The 23644-nt window shown below is 46.5% G+C and overlaps 2 protein-coding genes and 1 pseudogene across 4 annotated transcripts in view; 1 reads left to right on the top strand and 2 right to left on the bottom strand.

The window, feature by feature from the left end:
- The window catches only part of Piwil4 (piwi like RNA-mediated gene silencing 4), a 39975-nt gene extending 33297 nt beyond the window's left edge, over positions 1–6678 (bottom strand). For 2 of the 3 annotated variants that reach the window (XM_029482019.1, XM_029482018.1), the window contains exons 1-4: positions 6592–6678; positions 5553–5616; positions 2713–2844; positions 245–459 (exon numbers count right to left, since the gene is read on the bottom strand). In XM_029482019.1, the coding sequence (XP_029337879.1) occupies positions 245–459; positions 2713–2844; positions 5553–5616; positions 6592–6678 (498 nt within the window). Of the gene's footprint in view, positions 1–244; positions 460–2712; positions 2845–5552; positions 5617–6566 lie in introns of all 3 variants that reach the window. The other variant, XM_029482020.1, reaches the window with a different exon arrangement.
- Positions 2059–2625, top strand: LOC110302279 (sodium channel modifier 1 pseudogene; annotated as a pseudogene).
- Positions 6679–13698: 7020 nt separating the features above from the next.
- On the bottom strand, positions 13699–17735 carry Fut4 (fucosyltransferase 4). Its single transcript, XM_021173316.3, has one exon. It carries the CDS (start codon positions 17356–17358, stop codon positions 16057–16059), a length of 1302 nt encoding a protein of 433 aa, XP_021028975.1. The 5' UTR covers positions 17359–17735; the 3' UTR covers positions 13699–16056.
- Between the last annotated feature and the right edge of the window lie 5909 nt (positions 17736–23644).

A 23644-nucleotide genomic window follows, 5' to 3' on the forward strand; every position in this document is an offset into this window, starting at 1 on the left:
GCTCCCAAGCAAGGGAACAGGACAGTGTAAAGTAAAACTGGAGGGAAACAATCCTTCAAACTGTCAAGAAAGTCAATGGTCTTCTCTGCACATATATAATAGGCAAATATATTAATTCTTTCTCTCTCTCTCTCTCTCTCTCTCTCTCTCACACACACACACACACACACACACACACACGCACGCACACGCACGCGCGCGCACACACACACACACATACAGTGAAATACCGACCATACTGTACCTTTTGGTCCAGCTTTTCTGAGAGGAAAAGGCTGGCACCATCGAATGCTTTTGCCTTGTCTGAGAGTATGCTGTGATTATAAAGCAAAGCAATCCTCAGCCTCCTAGAGGCTAAATCTGGGCTGTACGTGACATGGTACTGGTACAGCTGCCAATCCTGGGGCAAATCTAAATTAAAGAGATTTGTAGTCAGCCGCACAGGTATTCCGCTAGAACCTGGGGAAGAAAAAAGATGTTTTTCACCGGAAGAGCACACCATGTTAATGTTAATCATATTTCTAAATTTTACATAGACAGTGGCTGCTATAAAGCAAGGCCACTTGCTGATCTGTGGTATGGGATAAATGCTTGCACTTTAACCTTGCAATAGCACTGGGAGTTATAGTGAGCTCCTGTGCACAGCGGGCATCCGAAAACAGAGGAATGGGTACGAATTTCCAACCTCAGGAGAAGACTCTGAGCACAGCTGCCTGGACTCCTTGATTCCCTCTGGATGTGATTCTGTGGTTTCCACCAGTTAGCCTAATGTTCTAGGATACCACTCTGAGATCACATACACAACAACAATGCAAACCTGCCCCACTCCCACATGAATGATACAACTCCCAAGCTCTGGGAGATCCACATCATTGGAACTTTGCCAGGATTTGGAGAATTCTGACAAAGTCCCATCAGAGGTTAGGCCACTGTGCAGGTCCCCCGAAGAGGTAAAGAGAGGCTCTGAGAAGAAACAGGAACTCTTGTACAGAGGCAGCATAACTCAGGCTTCTGTTTCTACAGGCACATGCTGACCATGTGTGCTCCCTGGAAGCCCTCCCGCTACAGACATCTTGCTCACAGCTTAAAAGTCTGCAGGACAAAGTCAGAGCTGGCCTGAGCCATGTCACAAGCTGAGGATGTCACAAGCTCATCCCCAGGACAGATTCTAGGAGGGTACAAATGACTTTTTTCTCGCTTGTCTTCACAGAAAATCACTCAGTTTCTATCTTTCCACCACACGCCTGCACTATTTTGCTTTTTTTTTAATGGAGAGACTGGAAGTGCAAGCCCCTTAGGTAGAGAAATGAATGGTCTAAGTGCTCCCTCAGCCTTGGTCCATGGTGCATGTGTCTGGTAGAGACAAGAGACAGTCATGTCATTTTTTTACTTAAGAAAAATGTTGTTCTCTCAGATTTTGAGTGAATGGCAACACATTTCAGCTGGTTGTTACAGGACTGAGAGAAGTCAGTCTACACTGCCCAAACTAGTAGGGCCTTGGAGATCATCTGTGCCAGTGTCTTTCAGCTGCAGCAAGCCCCATCAATATTGGGGTTAGGAAGGTATGTAAATCAGTGGGGTTTGTTGTAGAGGGACTAAAAAAGATTTACGTATTACCACTTGTAGACACACCCACATACACAACAGGTGCCCACGGAGGTGAGAAGGGCATGTAGACCCTTAGACCTGGAGCTATGCTGTTTGTGAGTAGTGGGATCTGAATTTCAGTCTTCCCATAGCATAGTATGTGCTCCTAACCACCCAGCTATCTCTCCAGCCCAAGAACAGCAGGTTTCATGAAAAACCCACAACAGGAGACTAGACCCAGAACATCTCCACGCAGTATCTATCAGGTTGCTTAACACATTTACATATGTCAGAATCAGGAATTTCAGTTTCATAGACTTGGCCTTTAAAAAGTAGCAAGGAGACAGAAGGCTGCATAGGAGAGTTTCTCATAGAATCATATTCTCACAGTCTCATTGTCTTTCAATAGGGAAGGGGACAACTGGAGTCAGCTCAGTGTACTCAGGGACTTGCTGGCTAGTTTACATCCCCGAGGATGAGACACTGATGCTGTAGAATGGATGCTTTGCTTGTGCTATCTGCCCCCATCTACCAGTACTGGACACCCTGGCCATGCTGACAGCCAGGCAAGAACCATTTGTCCAGTCTCAAGTTTTTCTATGGCAAAAAGCAATCAGGCAAGGGAACAGAGCAAAATCCAAGACAGCAGAACAAACTGAAGACAGAAAGCAAAGCTTAGCCTCCTTTGCTAACCCAGATGCAAATAACTACCCAGAATGCTTTACACAGAGCTCCCACTATAACAATTGCTGCTGGAGGAAGCACAGACCCTGCTCCCTCCAGAGGTCGAACTCCAGAGTGCAAAGATCAGTAGGAAACCTCAGCCTAGGGAGAGATTAGAGGCCCTTGACCTCTGTACCCACGAACCCCACAAAACGATGAGTCCTGAACCCTGACCTGACCTGACCTGACCTGACCCATTACCTTACCCTGCAAAGCTCTGGATGGGTCCCAGACAGATGAGGTCGATGGATAAAAGATGAAGATGTTGAGTTTGACTCTGATGAGGAGGAACCCCCTGCTCTCCCTGAGGATTAATAGCCCCTCCCCTCCTTTGTTCTACAATAAACTGCAGTGGGTCCTGGGAACACACTTCAAAAAAAGTAACAAGGAGGTACTGGCTACCTGTTTTACAATCTTTTACGTGGGTCAACTTTTCCCTGGTACAGACACCCAACTCTTCGAAGTCCTGTCTGCCGTTGCCTCTTCTTTCCATGAAGGTACATCCACCATCACCAGAAGAGTCACCAAGCTCATCTGAAACAAGAAGATAACATGGTGTGTTGGACCATGCGCACCCTCTCCATCAAAACCACACTGACCGTCAAAACTTGGAGTTTTCAATAAAATGTGCCTGGACTGCCAACACATTCCTGACTGTACCAACACTGAAAATTATAGAAAAGGCAGGGAATGTTTAATTAGAAATAAGGCTTAGCATTGGACATGCAAACTTTATATGCCCCAGTACAGGGGAACGCCAGAGCCAAAAAGTGGGAATGGGTGGGTAGGGGAGTGGGGGGGGGGAGGGTATGAGGGACTTTTGGGATAGTATTGGAAATGTAATTGAGGAAAATACGTTAAAAAAAGAAAAGAAAAAGAAAGAAAGAAATAAGGCTTAGTGTTAGCTTTTACAGTGCCATAGATGTCCTCTTCTTGGGCCAGGCTACTGCTCCCACCTGTTAACACGCGACTATCCTTCCTTCTCCCTGAGCTCTGACTGGTTCCAGGCGGGGACAATCCACACTGATTTGCTGAGTCTCTCACATTTCCCAGTGGAAAGAGAAACTAGCCAGGCACGGACAGCAACAATCTATTCCTTAAGAAAAGTCTACCATTTACTATAGGTCATAAAAAGATCGAAAGAAGTCTGTTTGTATCTGAGTGACTTCTGTTTAAGTGAGTACAGTTTTTAAATGCCTTCACCACGTGGAAGGTACTTTTAATCCTCAAAATTCAGGATTTTAGGGCAAACAACATGCCTAACAGTCTGCTGACCCTCTGGGTTCAGGGTTCATCTGTCCTATAATGTAGTCCCTCATTGCACTGTCCCCAAATGCCCCTTCCATCTGCTCCAAACTTCCTCCCAGACCCTTCTCCATGGAAATGGAGTCTCTCAGGAAGATTTAAAAACAAGGAAACAAACAAAACAATTTAAAAACCCTCCGTCTCATTTACCGAGATTGATTTTAACTGACTATCTATATTTCTCACTGTTCTAGATCACAAGTGATTTTTAGACAGTTTAAGCATTTCGAGCTGCCAGGGCCAGGGCACGTGCTGCTCTTGGAAAAGACCAGTTGGATTCCCAGAACCCACAGCATGTGGTTTACAACTACTTCAGGGGGACCCAGTGCCTCTGGCCTCACACACGCACACACACACACACACACACACACACACACACACACACACACTACACATAAAATAAAATCTTGATTTTTAAAAAGTTCAAACCAGACTAGGCAGTGGTGGCACGTGCCTATAGTCCCAACACTTGGAGGCAGAGGCAGGCAGATCTCAGAGTTCAAGGCCAGTGTGGCCTCCACAAAGAGTTCCAGGATAGTCAGGGATACGCAGAGAAACTCTGTGTTTAAAGCAAAAAACCCAAAAAGTTCATACTACCATAGAATTGTGGTTCTCTGAAACTGAAAGGATAGGAAGTGGACAGTTATTTTTAACAAATAAGTTTCAGTATTACCATACAAAAGAGTGCCAGAGATAGATGCCAGCAGTAACTGTACAATAAGAGTGAACTTAAAATCCTGGGACTGGGGCTGAAGAGACGGCTCAGTGGTTAAGAGCACTAGAGATCTGGAGTTCAATTCCCAGCAACCACGTGGTGGCTCACAACCATTTGTAAGGGGATCTGGTGTCCTTTTCTGCTGTGTCTGCAGAGAGTCACAGTGTACTCACATACATCAAATAAATAAATGCATCTTTTAAAAAAAAAAGAAAAAAAAACAGAACTGTACACTAAGAGTTAAAAGGGGAAAAATCAGGTTATATGTCTATTACTGTAAAGGATGGACTGTCTGCATGCTGAGTTACTCATGATAATGTCAGAGATGCAGAGGCAGGCAAGCCAGCATGCTGCATCTCACAGCAGGCCTTCCGTGCCACATGCACATTCTCCTTGCAGTTCAGATCAGACCACACCAGAGATGGACTCTGAGAGTCTGTGGCACCTCAGCGCTTGCAGCTTACTGACCAGAAATCAATAACTTCACTGCATGTTCACAATACAGGACATGGTAAACAGGTTTCACCCAGGGATATGAAATGCACTATGTTCTCAGATTCATTTCAACCCTCTAGAATCAGGGGAAAACAAAAGTCTCTTATTTAAGCCCCTCAGTCTATGGTACTTCCTCATGGCAGCCCAGGCAGAACCCAATACACCTGGCAAGGCAACTTAGGCTGTGTGGCCCGGAGTGGACAAGACCTCTGAGACTGAACCAGGCTTTGCAGAGAGGACTGATGGAAGGATTGCAGTTGTGTGTAGCTGGTTTCTCCCATCCTGGAAAATGGGCACTTTGATGTCACTGCTCTGTATTTTTGGAATGTGTTCTTCAAAGGCTGGGAATGTAACTCAGTTAGCAAAGTGCTTATTTAGCAAGCATGAGACCCTGAATCCAATCCCCAGAACTATATAAAATGGGTATGGTGTACCTGCAGCCAGTACTGAAGGGCTGGGGAGGGAAGAGGCTGGAGAATCAGAAGTTCAAGGTCATTTTCAAGAATACAGTATGAGCTTAGCTGGGCTCGGAACACTCTGTCTCCAGGTTGGTGGGGTTTCAAAAGGAACACCAGGATGCCAGCAAAGCCACAGTGAACTCCTGAGGAGGATCCCTCAGGGAACCGTTGCAGAGCAGGCGGTGTGGTCTGGTGTCTCAGGGCTTGGTGAGTCCTCTTACTCCACTCAGACTGAAGGAGGTCAGGGAGGCAGATCCAGAGATACTTACATGGCTGTGAAATGACACTTGTCCCACCTCCGGCCTCACTGTCCCCAGGACTGGCAGATGTAACCTACAAAGAGGTAGAAAGTTTGCTTAGATTTAAACGAATCACAACCCATGACATTATCAAAAGACAAGAACAGTATCATGTGTCATACTGTAGATTACCATGATCCAGGAGGAGAAAACACTAGAGGTAGATGCCCTTGAGGGGCAAGAGGGAGGTGGCCATTCTCCACAGAAGGCCAAGGAGGAACTGGAGTGCTCCCCTTGCCAAGTGCATTTAGTGGAGTCATGCTACCATCTGATAAGAGATAACAGCCCCAGATAGCAGCATTAGGCCCCAGAGGTGTGAGTGAGCTATGGAAGTGGGGTGATCCCTCAGCATAGGGATAACCCCTGGGGATGAACTGAACCAAAGCCAGTTCTCAACACAGGGAAGGACAGAAGCCACTGACATAGTCTCTGCAGAAACTTCTTTGTCCAAGAAATTATTGTATCTTGGTCTGTTAAAAAAAAAAAAAAGAGCAAAGTCAAGAGAACTCTACTAAATGTCAACAATGACAAAATGATCACAAACCTGTGTGGCCTGAGTCTAAAAGGTTCTTCAAACAGTAGATGTGTCGTTCTTATTCAGTATTGTTTCTGTCTGACCACCCAGTGAACAGCCACACTCCAAGTGTTTGCTCAACCAACAGCAGGTGAATCTTTCCACATCGGAATTTGAGACGATTTCTAGTACCATTTACCAAAACCAACTGTATCACACCAAGGCAAGTGAAGATACTTCAGGGTTTATTTAGTCTGTTGGTCTGTCTTTTGCTTATTCTTTGTTTTTCTCATTCTTTCACACACAATTTACAGCGACTGAATTAAAGCTAAGAAAGTAGAAGGCAGCTATGCATCTCCTAGCCACAGTGCCTTTTGCACTTCCATGGTATCTACTTGAAAGAAAAAAGTGGGAAAGCCTCAAAGGAGTAAGACAGGCATGTAGAGGAAAACACTGGTTAGGATGGCCACAGGAAGGATAGACAGAAGCACTCACCATGAGGTCTCTTGAGGACCGCCCCACTTCCCTGGCACTGTGGCCAGTGGTGATGCCTCGCGCCCTCGCACGGGCCCGTCCACTCATGTTCCTGGGTGCCAGCGGCTTCCCAGGGCTGTTGAGCCTCAACAGGAGTGTTTCCTCTTCGGCAAAAGAGATGGTGAGGCTGTGACTCGGAGTTTGGGAGTATTCAAGCTTCCTGAGATGATTGCTGCAAACAGCAACCCGAGCGTGGGTGGGCAGGGCCCGGTGGACCCCCAGAATGCGCAGGCGCATGAAGGGCGCGGCAAGGCGGGGGTGGGCACCTATTAGCATTGCATGAATCTCTCTTCTTCTCTTTGTCCCTCCCCCTCCCCTGCCCCCTCTCTGTCTATGTCTTTCTTTTTTTATTCTTTCTGTCTCGCTCTCCCCCATACCTTTTTTTCTCCTTCCTCTGTGTCCCTCATTTGCTATAAATACCCAGCTTACAGTCTTTATCATTTGAGGATGTATCTCTCAGCTCCTGGTTTTTAGAAATTACCCAATCATAAATGTATATAGAATGGCATCACACACCACTCTGGAAGTGTGAGGGAAGCTTGAGGGAAGGTCATAAGATGTGCTTCTCTGAGTATTGTTAGGGTGTATCCTGAGAAGAGGTGAGAGCCGGTAAAACATGGGGTGGGGGAGGTTAGTAGACAGACCATTACACAAACGTTTGGAATGACCCACAATGGATGTAACAATGCGAATAAATCTTAAAGAAATGAGATTGGGGCTGGAGAGGGTTTAATGGTTAGTATATTCTTATTGCTCTTTCAGAGGACCAGGGTTTGCCTCCTAGCACCCATGAAGTGACCCACAACTGTGTGGAACTCCAGCTTCAGAGGACCTGGCACCCTCTTCTAGCCTCCTTGGCTCCTGTGTGCTCATGGTGCACATACAGACCCACATATAAAGATGTTTATTTGTAATTCAGGTAACGGATGTACAGTCTTATAAACTCTTAAGAGAGACATAACCAGAGGGATGAGGAAGAACTCTGAGGGTGACTTCACTGGAGACAAAGCACTTGTGGAGACAAATACGGACAAGTCACCGCATGCTCTGTCTGTCAGTAAAGTTAGTATTGTACCAGAGACCTGTGGGTACTATGTCCAGAGGTCTGCTGTGACCTTCCTAAAGGAGCTGGTCGCTCTGGAGCAGTTTTCTCTGAGATGAAACCTTGTATTTCTGGAGGGATGCTCCAAATTCCCAATCAACAGCTTTTGGCTAAATAACACAGGGTAGCAGAAAGGGTGCAAAGCACCAGGGGAGGGACATGTTCCATCCTGCAGGCAAACTCTTAGGCTCAGGAACTACAACTCAAAAGATTCACCAAGTCCCTAAAACTGACCAGATACACTAGGCCTCTCAATTCTCTACCATAGAGAAGCTGTAAAGGAGAGCTGAGACACGCTCAGAGATGAGCTCTGTAGAAGGGCTCAGACTGGCTGAGTCATCTGGAAGAAGGAGACTAGTCAAGCAGCCTGGAAGAGGCACAGATCAACTGAAGGTCTGGAATTGTTGAGCTGCCTCAAGCTGTGCAGTGTGCTCAGCTTCATCAAAGACCCCATCAGCAAGCCCACCCATGCTACAGTGGGCGCTGGTAATGCAGATGTTTTTGAGTCACTTGCACTCCTGTAAGTAACCCCTCACCCATATTTCTGTAAGTAACCCCAATAAAACTCATTGGTTCACCAAGGTCTGGTGTTGCGTCCGCATCTGGGGTGAGTAGATGTTTGTTAACGTCCCCTCAGGGATAGTGTCAGATAGCACTGACCCAAAAGATATGGAATCAGGAATAGCACCCAGCAAAGCTGCTGGTGTGCCAGCCAGTTCATTGTGGATAAGAGCAGCCTGAACCATTTCCTTCCAGGAATAGGAAAGCATTGCCAGGTGTCTAAATAACAAAGAGAAAAGATGTGGAAAGTGGGGATTAAAAGCAACAGCAGCAAAAAAAATTTCTTAGAATGTTTGAAAGCTGGGGCAGTAAAGTCAAGCGATCTGTAGTTCAAGGCATAAGTGCAACAAACATCCTTGATACACACAATACTCCATGAAACTATCTAGATTAAAGTCCAGAGTTTGAAAAACGAGGGTTATTATTTTCTAAGAAAGTTCACTCATATATAGGTGTCTTATCTTATGTCCCAGTGAGAGAAAAAAAAAGAAAGGAGAGGGGAAGGAAGAGAGGAGGGAGAAATGGGAGTACAGAGGGAAGCAAGGAGGAGGGGGGGAAAGCAGAGGAAGGAAGGGAGGAATGAAATGGTAGCACAACATTGGTGCAAAACCACACCTCTCAACCCCAAGGGAGCAAAAGCTAGTTTTGTTCTGGAACCAAATTATGAGTGACCATGGCCTGAGAATGTGGGGCTAGGTTACCCCAGGTTCTGGGTTCCAATATGCAAACAGGCCCATGGAGTTTTTACAGTAACAGGACAAAGGACGTTACAAATTACAGCACTTTTAAAACACATTGGTGGGAGCATTCAGGAAGCAGGTCAGTGAAAGATGGGGGAATCTCCACTTCAGGTCTTAGATGCTGTAGTTTAATCAGCATTTGTAGACATAGTTTCTTCTCAGGTGTTCTCATTCACTAAAGAAACAACAGCGGATAGGCAGTAAAATCAGGAAGAAAGAAGAAAGGAGGAAACAAAAAGCCAGGCTCTATAACCTAGTCTTAGAAAGTCAGCCATCATGTCTGCATGTTCATTTTTAGTGGTGGGCTACCCAAACCCAGTCAAACTCTAGGAGGGCAATCACATGACTGTGGAGAACAGGAGACCGGGACCAATGGTTGTCACCATCCCACTGTCTTTCACTGGAGGACAATCATTAGAGGCAGTATAGCTTAAAGTATCCTGTATGGACCAAGAGCTTTGCAAATAACAATTTTTAGTCAGCTACCCTCGGGAATACAGCATTTGTTCAGGAGCCATATCTGTGTTCCTCCCCAGGAAGGCTTGACAAACCATCAGGACTTCTACCATTATCTTGAGGTGTTATTATTTAATCACCAAGATAGTGGGAAGTTGTGGGAGCCTTCTAAAATGTTGACTTAACCTCAAGAGAACCAGAAAACCAGAGGGTGTGGACAGGTGTGCCTACTTGCTAGGAGAGCAAATTCCACTATGAGGATTAGTCATTTTGAAGGTGGTCCTTGAGCACAGCTCTCATTTAACTGGAGTATTAGTGACACCATCAGGTAGATAACGTACTGAGGCCAGAGGTTGCAGTACTGACTTTGTTCTATATACCATTACAGGAACTTGGCTTGTGGTGTTGGGGATGAGGGGTGCTTCCCTGATTTGTGGGGTTCTGATGTTTCCAGGGCTCCCATGAGGCCTTCAGACTGTGGTTTCAAACATGCTGTGATAGCTCTTCCTGCAATAGACATTTATTGTGGCAATAGCATATTTTGGAGTTGTTTGTTGTTGACACAAAAGCCACAGATCTCATCTTAAATAAGAGATAGGTCATTCTGGAGCCTTTTGGGTGACTACTGCCTAGGAACACAGATGTAGGTTACCTAAGATCCAGGTTCCAATGTGGAAGCAATTTCACAGAGGTTTTATAGTTTTAAAGAACAGAGAAAGTTATAACTCTAGGCTAATTTAAAATTCATCCCTGAGCACATCAGCAAGGCAGGAATACCAAGAAGGGGAAGGTCTAGATGCTGCCTGATAATACTGTCAGCTTTTGGATTGATAGAAGCTAGTTTCCTGCCAGATCAATAGATTTTAAAAGGGTTTTATCTGTTGTCACAGATGTTAGTTCTGACACAGAGTGAAAGGTATAGCTGTTCTGGAGGGCCAGAACTTAGCCCAAGGGAAGGCAATTAGCATTGGAACCTGCAACTTTCCACAGTACTGAAGTTCTAACCAGCCAATAGTCTGCAGATCGCTGTCAGGGGTTTTTGTTCCTCCCCACTTCCTTGATGAGAACATACACATCTGAATGCTGTATGTGTTCCTTCATCTTTACATCTCCCTGTCTGACTGCAGAGCCTGGGACCAGGAGGCACTTAGATGTATTTCTTACTTACTAACACTCCACAGTCCTCCATTGAAAAGATCTTTTACAAATGCTTAGCATGTGGTCTAATGGGACATTCTCTTTACTGTAGTATTAGATGAGACTCAGCAATTTAAAACCACACTCATTTATTCTTTTACTGTATATGCATGTATATGCGTTGGGTATGCACGGGCCATACACACAAGTGGAAGTCAGGAGACAATTTTGGGGAGCCAGTTTGCTCCTTGAAGATATGGGGCCTGGAGATCAAACTCTGATCATCAGGCTGGTGGGCAGTGCCCTCCTCCACTGAGCTGTCTCACTGACCGAAGGCACTGTAATTTAAACAATACTAAAGATCTCAAATGAATGCCAACAAAATCCAGTTCTTCACATCTCAATTGAAGTAGATTTTCAAGGCTTTACCCACAATGTAAATGTGCTTTGCACTCCATGCCCCACCCCCACCCCACTCCACCCCACCCCCACACATTAAAACAATGTTGGTAATTGTTTCCAAAAATCAATTTCTTTTAAAAATGGATATGGAGGACCAATGATATATGCTAAGTGGAATTAACACGAGATTTTTTTTCCCAGATCAAAAAAAGTAGCATTCATAAGCATTCACGAGCCTGCTATAATGAATCTGGGTTTTATATTAATTCCTTGTGCAGTAAGTTCGTGACTTGACTTCACTCCCATCAGCCCACAGAGGCTGTTTCAAACTGCACAAAGGATTCTTCTCAGCAGAAGGGCATGGTGGATGGTGCTCTTTAAACTGGCCCTCGTCTGGTGCACACACCCCACTTTCTTCTACTTCTTTGGGCCTTCAACCCACCTCCTCCTCTGTCCTACTCTCACCCTCCTTCCTCAGGCTCAGCTTCTGGGGTCTCTTCTCTTGGTTCCCACTGACTCCATACCTATCCCTTCCTCACTCTCCAGCCAGCTTCACACTTTAACCCATGTTTTCCCTGGCAACCCTACTCCTGTTAGATGGCCTCAGCGGCATTTCCTTTGGTACTTATGTAGTATGTCACTGTGTGTGTGTAGGAGAGGACAGAAGAGAATCCCCAGTGTTCGTTCCACCTCACACTTTCCTCTCGCGGTAAATCGTGTGCCGTCTGTAAAGCATGAAACCTGGCTTTTCTCTTCTAGGCCCACCACTCCCCCGTTAGGTTTGTAGTCTCTAGTCTACCCAAAACGGACATTACTTGTGGTGGGCAGAGCTAGTAACTATACTGCCGAGAACACAGGAGCATGTAGGGACAAGCCTGGTGGGAACCCAAGCGTGTGTCCTTGCAAACAAGTCACTGTAAAATGAGAAAGGAAGTAACAGAGAGGCCAGCTGAGCTGGGCCTGCCTGGTGCAGCTCCACACAGGCAAACCAGCGCCAAACCGGCCGACACAGACTCCACCCCACCTGTGGGTCAGAGAGGAATTTGTTAGTGCTTATAAATGAGGAGCTATTTTCTATCTGATTACTTTAATCTTTTGTCAAAATAACCTCAGCTTATTTACATAAAGACTGGATTTGTTAAGAGACCATGTAGCACAAAGGTCCCTGAGACACAGGCAAGAGTGACCTAAATGTATACCTTGCCCAACTCAACACCAAGAACTCTTCTCCACAGTGTCTGAGAAGTGTAATGTGTACACACACACACACACACACACACACACACATTGGAGCTAAATCCCTCACTCTGTCCCCTGGTTTGCTGCCAGTTTCCTGCTCCTAGGTGTGAAGCCACCTGAAAGCAATTAACTTTCTGAGCTCTAGGCAGCCAATTAGCAGAATGGGGGGGGGGGGGGTGGGGAAGATGAGGAGAGACAGAGACAGACAGACAGACACAGACAGAGATGGGAAGGAACCAGAAGAACCAGAAGGTCCCTAGAGTTTTTGATCAGCCCCCTCAATCTGCAGTTTAAGTGGCAGTGCTCAAGGGATGTGACACAAACACACAAGACACATTAATGTCACTTTAGGTAAGTCCTTTAGAGGGTTTGAACCTTGGCCCCTCCCTCTGTAGGCGACCCTGGTGCCAGTAATCTCAGCAAACAGTTTCTAAGAACATCCTCAGGGCCAGGACTCCTTGAGGGTCTTACCTCACCCCTCTGTGCCTCCATACATGGTTACCTTCAATTAGAGATGAGACTACCAAAAATCATAAAGTTTCAATACTATGCCCACGAGCAGACAACTAGGGAATGCTGCAAAGCTGGTCTAAGAACCCAGCAATTTCCACCCCCAGAATTCTTAAATCCTAATTATTAAATCCCCTCTAAAGATGCCCGTCGGGTTATACTTTTTAAAAACAGTTAAGTTTCTGGACTGTCTTGTATCATCTGTAAACACTTAGAGCTGAGTTGGTGAACTCTGTCTGACTCTAGGGCTAGTGTCCCTGCTGGTCTGCATCCTCTGGGCTGCCCCTGCATACCCCCAGCAGAGGAGAGTACAGGCCACAGAGTGTGCAGCCTGCAAAGCTTGAAATAGTCACTTTGTCCCTGGACAGAAAATGTGTCCTAAACAGCTCTAGGGCCTTCAAGGATTTGATTCTGCAAGACATAGCGCCCTACAGTGGACAGAATGCCTGGGCACACACACATTCACCAGGATGGTTTCCTGGGGCATTCACGCCATACAACAGCCAAAGATACTACTCAAGGACTTATATAGCTTGCCTGACTTAGGCCACGGAAGCCAAAGGTGGCCAAGCCACTGTCTCAGGTTCTGGCTCCCTACTGCAAGCTCTTTCCTGAATGCACCCTGGCACCCTAGCTGTCTTCCTCTGACAGTCAGGGAAGGGCTTGTGAACACAAAAGAATCTAAGTCCTGCCAGCAAGTTCTCCTGGCTTCTGAGAATATCCTTGCAGACGTATTCATGGAATGAGAGTCATCCAGGGGTAAAAAGGTTACACTGGTGTTCAACTTTAAAGGAAAGTGTATGCCTTAAACAAAGCCATGACAATGCCAGAGAATACATTTTGAAATACATAACAGATTCAGAAGCGCTCCTCCTCATAATAAGCATTCCAGAAACACAGGCTAGTTTTACACTGATTTAATGCAGAAGGTATAGGTGAAACAATCCAAATCATTTAATTACATAGTTTTATCAAAACATACATACTTCTAGACTGAAAATATAAGCTCTATAGAAATTGTATGATCCTGAAATATGGCTCAGTTTTAAGGATTTAATTGAAATAGACAATATATGGCTAACTTTCCTTTGTTTTATTCATTCTGTAATAGATCTTGAAATTAATTTCAGATATAAAATGTATATTAGGGTATACAAAATCCCTGCAAAGAAAAGTAAGCGGTATGCTTATGCATAACCATATTGAACCAACTGCCCAGTAAACACAAGGCGGCATCGCTTACGTCACACAGTAGGTCTTCAGGCACCCTCGTCCCACGAGTCACAGAAGAGGACCTTAATGCTTGGGCGCATTCCTCATCCCAATGTTCCTCAACTGGAAAGCAAAACTAATCCAGACTACCAAATCCCAAAGCCTCTCCCGTTACCCAGTGTAGATTCCCGACAATACTAAGACCCCTGGCCAATATTTCATTAACATTCATCTTAAAAACATAACTTTGAAGCTGGGTATTGTGGCACACACCTTTAATTCCCGCCCAAGAAAGCCAAAGGCAGGTGGATCTCTTGAGTTCAAGGCCAGCCTGGTTTACAAAGAGAGTTCCAGGACTATATGGAGAAACCCTGTCTGAAAACCAAAGTAAGCAAACACAACCCCCAGAACTTTTGTTTCCCTTTGTTGGGCGGCTGCTGTTCTGCAATTGTGGCTCTGTCCACACTATAACACTTTAATGAGGCAATGTTAGTCTCAGCTTTTAATTACTCCTTTTATGGAAAATGGGCTGGTAGCACCTGGGCCTAAGTAGTAGTTTTGCAAGCCTATATGTAACGAAAGCTCTTGGTTGTGAACCTGATCTAAGATTCAAATAACTATCCTGCCCCAACAGGGATAGAACTTTGTATACAGTCAGTTAATCTTGGGCCCTGCCTGTAACAGTGTGTGTGGGTCCTAGTTTCATAACTTGAGGCCTCAGTCAACTGGCTGATTTAGGAACAATACTTTGTGTAACCAAAATCCCTATTCCCCTGTGGCAGTAGTCGATTGTAGGAGCCCCAAAGAGGAGGCAATTCCTCACACCTTTCTTTACCTTCCTTCCCCTGGGAGCTCAAGCCCAGTGTTTGGCACCAGCAGGCATGCCCTGACATCTGTTGAACGTGGAAAATCAACGACTATGTTTTCAAGATTGGTCCCACAGCGCAGGGTTCAAGGCACTGGAATGAGTGAGTGTACCTAGAAGCAGGGCAGGGGGTGGGGGGACAAAGAACAGAGAACTAATCGTAGTAAGCACTAGCTCAGCTCCATTGAACAAAACCTGGACAGAACCCAGCCAGCCACAGACAGACTCCACTAAAGCTTTCCTTTTCCCTGTGTATAAACTCAGAGTCCACCAAAATCTTTACTGTTCTCTCTGCACAGCACTGCCATCACTGCTGAAGGACTCACATTCCAGGTTAAATTTCAGGCCCAACAGAGACACAGAATAAACAAATTTGTGGACAACATGTCGCCATTTATGTCTCTTCCATTTGTAAGCACGGCTGGGAAATGAGTGGGAAGACTGCTTGTGGCTCTTCCATATCGGTGTTTTTAATGTTTTCCCAATCCAGGTCGTGGGAAGCTCTAAGACAGAAGAAGTAATTAGAAGACAGTCATTCACATTGTAAAGGGACTTTTCATTTATTTCTAAGTACTTTCACTCTTTTAGGACCCTGAATTTGGGGTGTCACTTAAATGCAGCTTTTCAGGAGAAGGATTCTAGCAGGAAGTGAGGTGCGCCCAAGTCTTCATCCTAATTTTCCTCTGAAGATAATCTTGACACTTGTTTCTAGTCACAGCGCTGGGGACACACATGGCTGGTGAAGGAACTCAGTGGCTTCTTATCTTTTCCAGGTTCGGACGGTTTGAGGAATCCAACCACCAAAGAAAACCCCACCTGTGGGCACAATCCTTCCATTATCTCACACCCACCGGCTTCCAAAAACCTGTGGTCTGCTCTTCATTGGTCCAAGCAACCATGACCAGAGAACAAATATGTCTAAACTTTAGCAGCCACATGGGCCCCTGATAAGGCCTGTGGCCAGAATAGGCCACTTCTTCACATGGGTGACAGGTAAGGAAGGGCCGGCCTCCTTCACCCAGGACACCGCAGCCCCTTACCAGAAAGCCAGCCCACCTCTCTGTAAAAAAGCCATGAGGGCCGGGGAATTTTCCCATCCTGTGCTAAATAATATTAATTGGTAACTCATCTTCACATAAAGAAAAATTGGGTATTTAGAAAACTCAGCCAAGGAGATGTAGTCAGTTCACAGCAGAATGGCCTCATCGCTGGAACCAGTCTGCCAAACTGTGGATGCTCTTGGGCTGGTCCCCAGAGGTCTGCACAGCTTGGCATGTCCGGCACCATTGCTCATCCCAGAAAGAGGTGATGTGCACTGCAAAGCTCCGGCGCCAGCGGAAGTAGCGGCGATAGACAGCCACGTTTCGGTCGAGAAAGAGCAGGTAAGCAGCCAGGGAGGCAGCATTAGGGAAGTCGTCCACGTGGATGAAGGCGCCACGAGGCACGAAGCGCTCATAGTTGGCACGATCTGGGCCAAGCACCACTGGCACTGCCCCAGCCAGAAAGGCATTCCGCCACAGCTTCTCAGTGATGTAATCCACGTGCTGTGAGTTTTCAAAGGCTAGATAAAATTTGTAGCGGGCCACAGTGTGCAGCAGCCCAACGGCTGGCACTGGCTGTCCGGGTCCCATCCGGCCAAACACGTCCACAGACACGTGCCGACTCAGCTGGTGGTAGTAACGGACCCGTGCATGGTGCTCGTTCCAGTTGCTCACAACCCAGGCCACCAGTCCTCGCTTGCGGGCCAGCTGGGGGCCCAAGCCTGAAGGCTGTTCAGTTGGATCGCTCCTGGGATAGAGGAAGCCATAGGGCACGAAGACATCTGAGTCGGTCCGGTAGGACAGTGTCCAGTTGAAGAGGTCCTTGGCCAAGCCCCGCAGCCGTGGAGTATGGGAAGGCGATTCGAAGTTCATCCACACCCACCGCTGACCAGGGGGACGAGAACCTACGGTCTTCAGGGCTTTGCCAGTTAGCATCACTGCTCCCTCCTGGTCGTCGGACGCGCGTAGCGCCAGCGCCTTATCCGTGCTTTCTCGGGCGCCCCAGGGCGGGGGCCAGTCGTGGAGTTCCTTCACCAGGTCGCGGTGGTGGAACAGCACTGCCTGAGCCTCCCCGTAGGCCGCGCGGTCGGTGAGCAAGCGGCAGCCACTGATGTTGAAGCGCAGGCTGCAATCGGGGGGAGACTTGGGGTAGCCGCCGCGCCCCCTAAAGGGTTCCCACCAGAGCAGCACACCCACCAGGCGTTGCGGAGCTGGGGACGCCCAGGGCAGTGGCGGCAACTGTGCCCAGCCGATGAAGGTGGTCAACGCGGTGCACAGTAGTCCCACTGCCGCCAGCGAAGAGACGCTCCGGGGTAGTCCCCAGGCTCCACACCGTGTGCGACGCCGGTACCCCGGCGTCTCCATGTGGCGTCCACGAGTGGCCACCGCGGCTCGCCACGCGTCCACCGTCCGTGAAGGGCGGCACCGGCTCTCATGCTGTAGCTCTTGCCCGGCCGGAGCCATGGAGGGGGCGGGCGGGGCATCGGCGGACCCACGGGCGGTGCCTCGCCCCTCCCAAGTCCAGGATAAGGTGAGCCGGGCCCGCAGCCCTGGCCCAGCGCCACCCTGACCCTTCCAGACACTGCTCTCCTAGCCCTGCGGGCCCGGCCTGGGGCGTTTCCTGCTGCGCCTGCGCTGGCTGTCCTGCCCAGCCAGGGCTCTTGGGCTCCGAAACAGCGCCCCGCTGGCGCCTCACCTGGGGTCGTGGCCTCTTGCTGCGCCTTGCCTTCGCTGTTCCTGCGCCTAGGCTGCAGAGCCCTCGCCTTGCAGCGTCTCACACTGGATATCTCCCCCAGAAGCCTCGAAGGGGTGGAGGGGTGGGGGTGCGATCCCACTGCAGAACTCAGAGCAGAATCAGCTTCCTTCCTTATTTCACTCTGCCTGGCCAACGACGCCCCTGGGAGGGGTGGAGGGGGAGGGAGGGAGGAAGGGAGCCCTAGAACAGCTGGAATGTAGTCGGGACAAAACAGGTCAGCTGTGGAGTCAGACACCAGCTGGGGCAGTGTGACTGGTCCTAAGAACATTCGCGGTGCCCAGAACAGGGCAGAAGGCAAACTTTTTTTTTTTTTGAAGATTTATTTATTATTCTACATAAGTACACTGTAACTGACTGACTTCAGACACTCCAGAAGAGGGCGTTAGATCTCATTATGGGTGGTTGTGAGCCACCATGTGGTTGCTGGGATTTGAACTCAGGACCTTCCGAAGAGCAGTCAGTTCTCTTACCTGCTGAGCCAACCTGCTGAGCTATCTCACCAGCCCGTTACAGAAAAGCATTCTTTCCTGACTCTCCACCAGAGAGAGAGAGAGAGAGAGAGAGAGAGAGAGAGAGAGAGAGAGAGAGAGTTTTAAAGGAGTTTATTTAACTGAAACCTATCATATACATGATTTTACCCAATAAGACAATCTAAATTTGCTTCAATTCTCCATATCATATATATTCAGGTTTCTAAATTTTAGATTTATTTATTGTATTTAATATATATGGACGTTTTCCCTATACAAGTGCTGCATGCATGCTGGTACCATGCAGATCAGAAGAAGTCATCGGATCCCCGTGATTGTGAGCTACAGTAGGAGTGCTGAGAACAGAACCCAGGTCCTCTTCAAGAGCAACAAGTGCTTTTAAGCAGGGAACTATCCATCTTTCTAGCCCCCGAATAGCTGATTTCTGAACATGAATATTCAGTGTAAGGATGGCATATAAGGACTTTTATATATAAAACAGACAGGTCACACACAGGCATGTGGAGCACATTGCCACAGGGATCTATGTCCATACTTCAATCAATGCTAACTTTAAATGTCTTCGGATTTCCGTAAGTAGCAATGCCTACTGCTGTGAGTGCAGCTGAACGCCTTTTATATAATCCCCGTGTTATATAACTTCTCTCTTGAGTCTCTGATGAAAACGGCTGTACTGTAGGAGTGAGGTTTCCCTACCCCCACACTATTGCTGGCTAACAGCATTCCTTGTACTACAGGGCAGAAGACGCAGAAACCAATGAATGACCCTTGTGCTTTTAGATGTCTGGTTGAGGATCGCTATTTTTGAGCACTTAAATAATTTCTGCTTCCAGGAAGGTTATACAGAAGACTTGGGACTATAAAATGACGAATCAGATATCCTTGTGCCCCAGTAAAGGCTGTGCTAATTCTATACGTTTGTCCCAGAGGCCATAACCAGGCACCCACATCTGTTAGTCACTTGGGAAAGTTTGGCCCAGAGCTAGATCACGACTTCCTGGGCTACACGCTCTCTTATTAAGTTCCTTGACTGTTATTAGGTGGAGTTCTAAAGTGGGGAGAGCTGATTTAAGGATAGGAGGCAACTTTAAGGAAAGTTTTACTAGGTTCCTGCTGTGCAGCCAAGGGCTCCAAGCCTACAGTTGTGGTATCCATTTAAGATGTTAGGGAGAACCCGCTGGAAGCCGGGCCCCTCTTAGCCTAAGCACAGAAAATACACCTGGATTTGCCATTCACATGCATTTTCATTGGTTTGTTTTAATTTTTAAAAATGTTTGTTACGTTTTTATTCATTTACTGTGTGTGTGCAGGGGGAGGGATGCTCGAGTACCGTGGCATGCGGTGTAGATCAGAGGACAACGTGCAGAAATGTCTCCTTCCGCCATGTGGGTCCTGGGAAACCAGGAATAGAATGTAGAAGCTTCTGTAAGTGTTTTCTGGCGTCATGACACTTCCTATGACACTCAGAAAGCAAGTGGGAAGTCTTGAAGGGTTATGAACACTCTAGGCTCATCTGTCCAGTAGTGTTCTCTTCCTACACCCTACAACATTTTATAGTGTCTCTAGGGTATTTTTTAATTGAAAAAGAAATGAAATGAAAAATGAATTTCAAAAATGTTTGTTTGAAAATGGAAGTTTCAGTAATTCCCCACTATTTTTGTTTGAGTCAGGGGCATCATATAATGCAGGCTGCCCTTGAACTGATTGTGTCGCTGGATGCTGGCCTTGACTTTGTGATTTCCTGCCTTCACTTCCTAAGTCCTGGGATTACTGGCATGCACTCTAATAGACAGAACCACTAGGCCTGGCTCAATTTGGGGTTTTATTAACATAAGAACTAAAAGGCACAAACACCATGTTTCAATCCCAAGGAGTGCAGTGGCCTCCCCTTGTATGCAACAGACAGTTGGAGGGAAGAGATCACTGAAGTCTAAGGAGAGCCCACTGGAATACTGAGGAACAGCTAACATGAGGGAAGGAGCAGCTGAGATGTCCGTCCAAGTGTGTGTCCAGCCTGGAGGCAAGAAAGTGACATCATGAGTCATATTTGAAAGTGACATCATAAGAGTCATATTTGAAAGTGACATCATAAGAGTCATATTGGAAAGTGAAATGTTTGTCATAAGTGGGGGGTGAATATGTGGGCATACACTCCTGAAAAGCTGGCCTACTCCCAGGTGTAGGCTCTAGTGAACAGGTGTGTTGGTTAAAGGAATACAAGCTTTTTGCTTCAGATATTCTTTTGTATGGTCCTAGGAAAGGTGATATGCTGTGGGGAAGGAGGAGTTTTGAGAACACAGCCTGACCCTTGTAGGCCAGATCCCACAGCCTGAAGAGCCAGGCCACACCCCCCTGCAGCTCCGGAAGAGAGGTAAGAAGCATTCAGTTTATGGTATCTGGCTCTTCCATGATCTTTTTCACTATGCTATATTGAATTCAATCCTGTCATGATGTGAAGCTTCCTTACCCTCTTCTCCAAACTCATAAAATGTCTGACATTTCTTTTGTTGCTCTCTGAAGAGGTTCCTCTGGCTGCCTCCTCCACACTCAGGGTAGTGTCCCTGTCCCCTCTCCTCTCCTTCATTGTATGGCTTCCATCACACAAACATCCCATATATTATATTGCTTTTGTTTAATGCTCTTCCTGCCACCTGGAGACCTGATCATGGCCTGGAGGCCATTTCTCTTAATAACCAGCATCCTCTGAGAGAATTATGTGTCAGTGGCCTTTCCAGACCAACCAACCCCTACCCTTTCTTTTTATTCACAGAAGCTATGGTTGTAGTTCAGATATGAACCAAAAATGTGAGACCAACAAAGTGTTGCAGGGCTAGCTATGCAAGCCTGCCATCAGTGTCACATGGCATAGCCAGAAATGGCCACTTCATGTTGTTAGTGCATTCCTGAAATGATCTGTCACTATCTGTTCCTTATGAGAAAGTGACTGGGTATCAAAAGACTGTGACTATGGGAATAGCTTACTGTGACCTTTAGACACTCCATAGGCTTTCAGTGGAAAACAGTAGACATGTATGTGTTCATCAGAAACCAAATTAGGTCACTAAGGTTGATTTATATTGGAGCAGCTGTACATTCATACAGTAATGGCCAGGGAGATTTGGATTGGTTTTAGAACCTTTTCAAGATCGAAGAGATAGAAATAATCCCGTGTAAATTTCTTGGGATAAAGATGGGAAGAAAGTAGTTCCTTCAAAGATAGTGTGAAGTGCTACTACCTAAAGAAGAGTTAAGCAGAAATGTGCCTCACCCCATAAATAAGGTGATACTAGTAGACAATGAAGAGACTGGACTGATGGTGCTCTCAATCTCCTTGGGAATCATTCTAATTTAGAAACAAGGACTTTTATAGTTAGAGGTCTCCTGTTTCACAGAACATTGCTCAGGGGGAATCAGCTTTCAATTGTCTGTGTAAAGATAACAGCAAGGGCATCTATAGAGGAAGACTGTTTGTATGCCAAGGTTGTGTAGATAAATGCTCTGTAACTCAACGCTCAGGTGGAGGAAATCAATTCACAATTTGCAAAGGTTGTCTGTTTGCCTCCCATTTCATATAGGCCCAGGCTCTGTGGGGAAAGGAGCCAGGAGAACTGTAATTCCTAAATTCAAACTCATTCTTTATTCTTCCTCCATGAAAATAGTTCATTTGACTTTTCTATTTGTTTTTGGTTTATGATGTATGGTCCGATGGAGCCCAGGCTGGTCTCAGGTTTACTAGGCCGCCAAGGCTGATTCTCCTGCCTCAGCTCCATGTGCTGGGGTTACAGGTGCATGCTGCCATGCCTGGCTGGAGAGAATTTGAACCAAGACCACAACACTTCTTCCTAAGATTACCTTGTGTTCCTCACCAGAGAGAGCTGGTGTTTCCTAAGGGAAGCCCCAGAATATGTTCTGATGGCCTCAGTCTGTACCCAAACTCTGTGAGAGTCTGGCTGCTGTCAAAGGGGCTGGTATTTTTTGGTTGAATATAAGGTTTCTGGAGCTGAATGCACACCTCTCAGATGTGTATTCAGTTGCTTTCCTAGAAGAGAGAAAGAGGCAGTGCAAAGTCAGTTTTCTGTTAGGAGTCATGTGAATAAGTTATGTGCTTATCCTACAGGCCAGTGAGCAGGCGTAGCAGGCAGGGCAAATAGGCAGGATTCTTTCTTATGTCACGCACACATTTTATCTGCATAACCGGGGAAATTGGTATGAAAAGAACAATAGTTAAAAGTTGTTAGGGATTGCTCAAAATGAACAGCAATCTCAATTTACCCTCCTCTGCACTGTTCTATTCTCTATTGCTACCTAGAGTGGTGGTGATGTGTGTGTGTATGTGTGTACATGTGTACATGCATGCATATGAAGGGTGTGGGAAACCCTGAGTACTAGCCTTGGTTATTCCCCTTGTGTGAGAGAGATTTTTTTGTCCCCACTTCAAATATACATGAGGCTAGCTGACCTGTAAGGCTCCTGAGAGTCCTCTGTCTAGCATTTTGAATCATGTGTGCTGGGATTACAGATACATGCTGCTGTATTTGGTTCTACCTAGGTCCTGTAATTCAATATAGCAATCAGAACATTGCATTCTTGAACATCAGGACATTACCCATTGAGTCATTTGGCCCCTGCCTTGTTAAGTCCTTGATAGGAAACCAAGATGAACACACCTGCTTTGTGTTTTTTCTTTTGCTCAAATGAACCATTTCACTGACCTTATTAAGTTGTTATAGTCAATAGAAGAATGTGTTCTGACTGTACTTTTCCTTGAGTGAAGAGGTAATGCAAGAATTTTGGGTGTTCAGGAAAATGAATATAGGGAAATTTTGGTAAAAATCAGAGACATTTGCCCACTGTTATAAATAACTCCAACCATTTACCTCTGCATTCTTGCACATGCTTTTTTCCCTGAGGTAGTGGTCATTTACAATCATGTATAAAAGTGATGGGATGTGGAATCTGAGATTTACTCAAACCAGGCTGTTCTGAGTGGAAAGGGAGCTGAAGCCTAGCCACCTTTGAGGAACCTAAGTCCTGGTGAGGTTGTGGTCTAGGCAACCAGGCAGAGATGCTGTGGAGATTCTCCCTGTGCTTGCTCTTGTCTGGTGTGCACACTCACAAGTTCCGTGAGGCAGAGTGAGGAGGCAAGTGTCGTTTATCTTCCCGGTCAGTGCAGTTTGGTGGAAACAGAGGGCTGTGTCCGAAGCTGATCGTTACTGTGTGTAGCAGTTACTTTACTGGCTCTGTGAGCCAGGCAACTCTTAAAAGGAAGGGTGTATGAGGGCTTGAGCTTCCAGAGGGATACGAGTTCATTGCCACAGGAGTGAAAGCTGCGACCACTCGAGTGTGCAAGAGACAGCAAACTGGAAATAGCAAGAACCTTTAACATCTCAAAAACACCTCCAGTGACATACTTCTACAACAAGCCACAGCGCCTAAGCCTTCCCACACAGTGCCACCAACTGGGAACCAAGCGCTCAAATACAGGAACCTACCAGAGACATTC

This window comes from Mus caroli, unplaced genomic scaffold, assembly GCF_978045245.1.
Source record: "Mus caroli unplaced genomic scaffold, Mus_caroli_1 scaffold_11, whole genome shotgun sequence".
In the NCBI taxonomy this organism is placed as follows: Eukaryota; Metazoa; Chordata; class Mammalia; order Rodentia; family Muridae; genus Mus; species Mus caroli.

Coding starts and splice junctions, on each gene's coding strand:
- Fut4 (XM_021173316.3), bottom strand. CDS start 17,358: ATGGCTCCGGCCGGGCAAGAGCTACAGCATGAGAGCCGGTGCCGCCCT.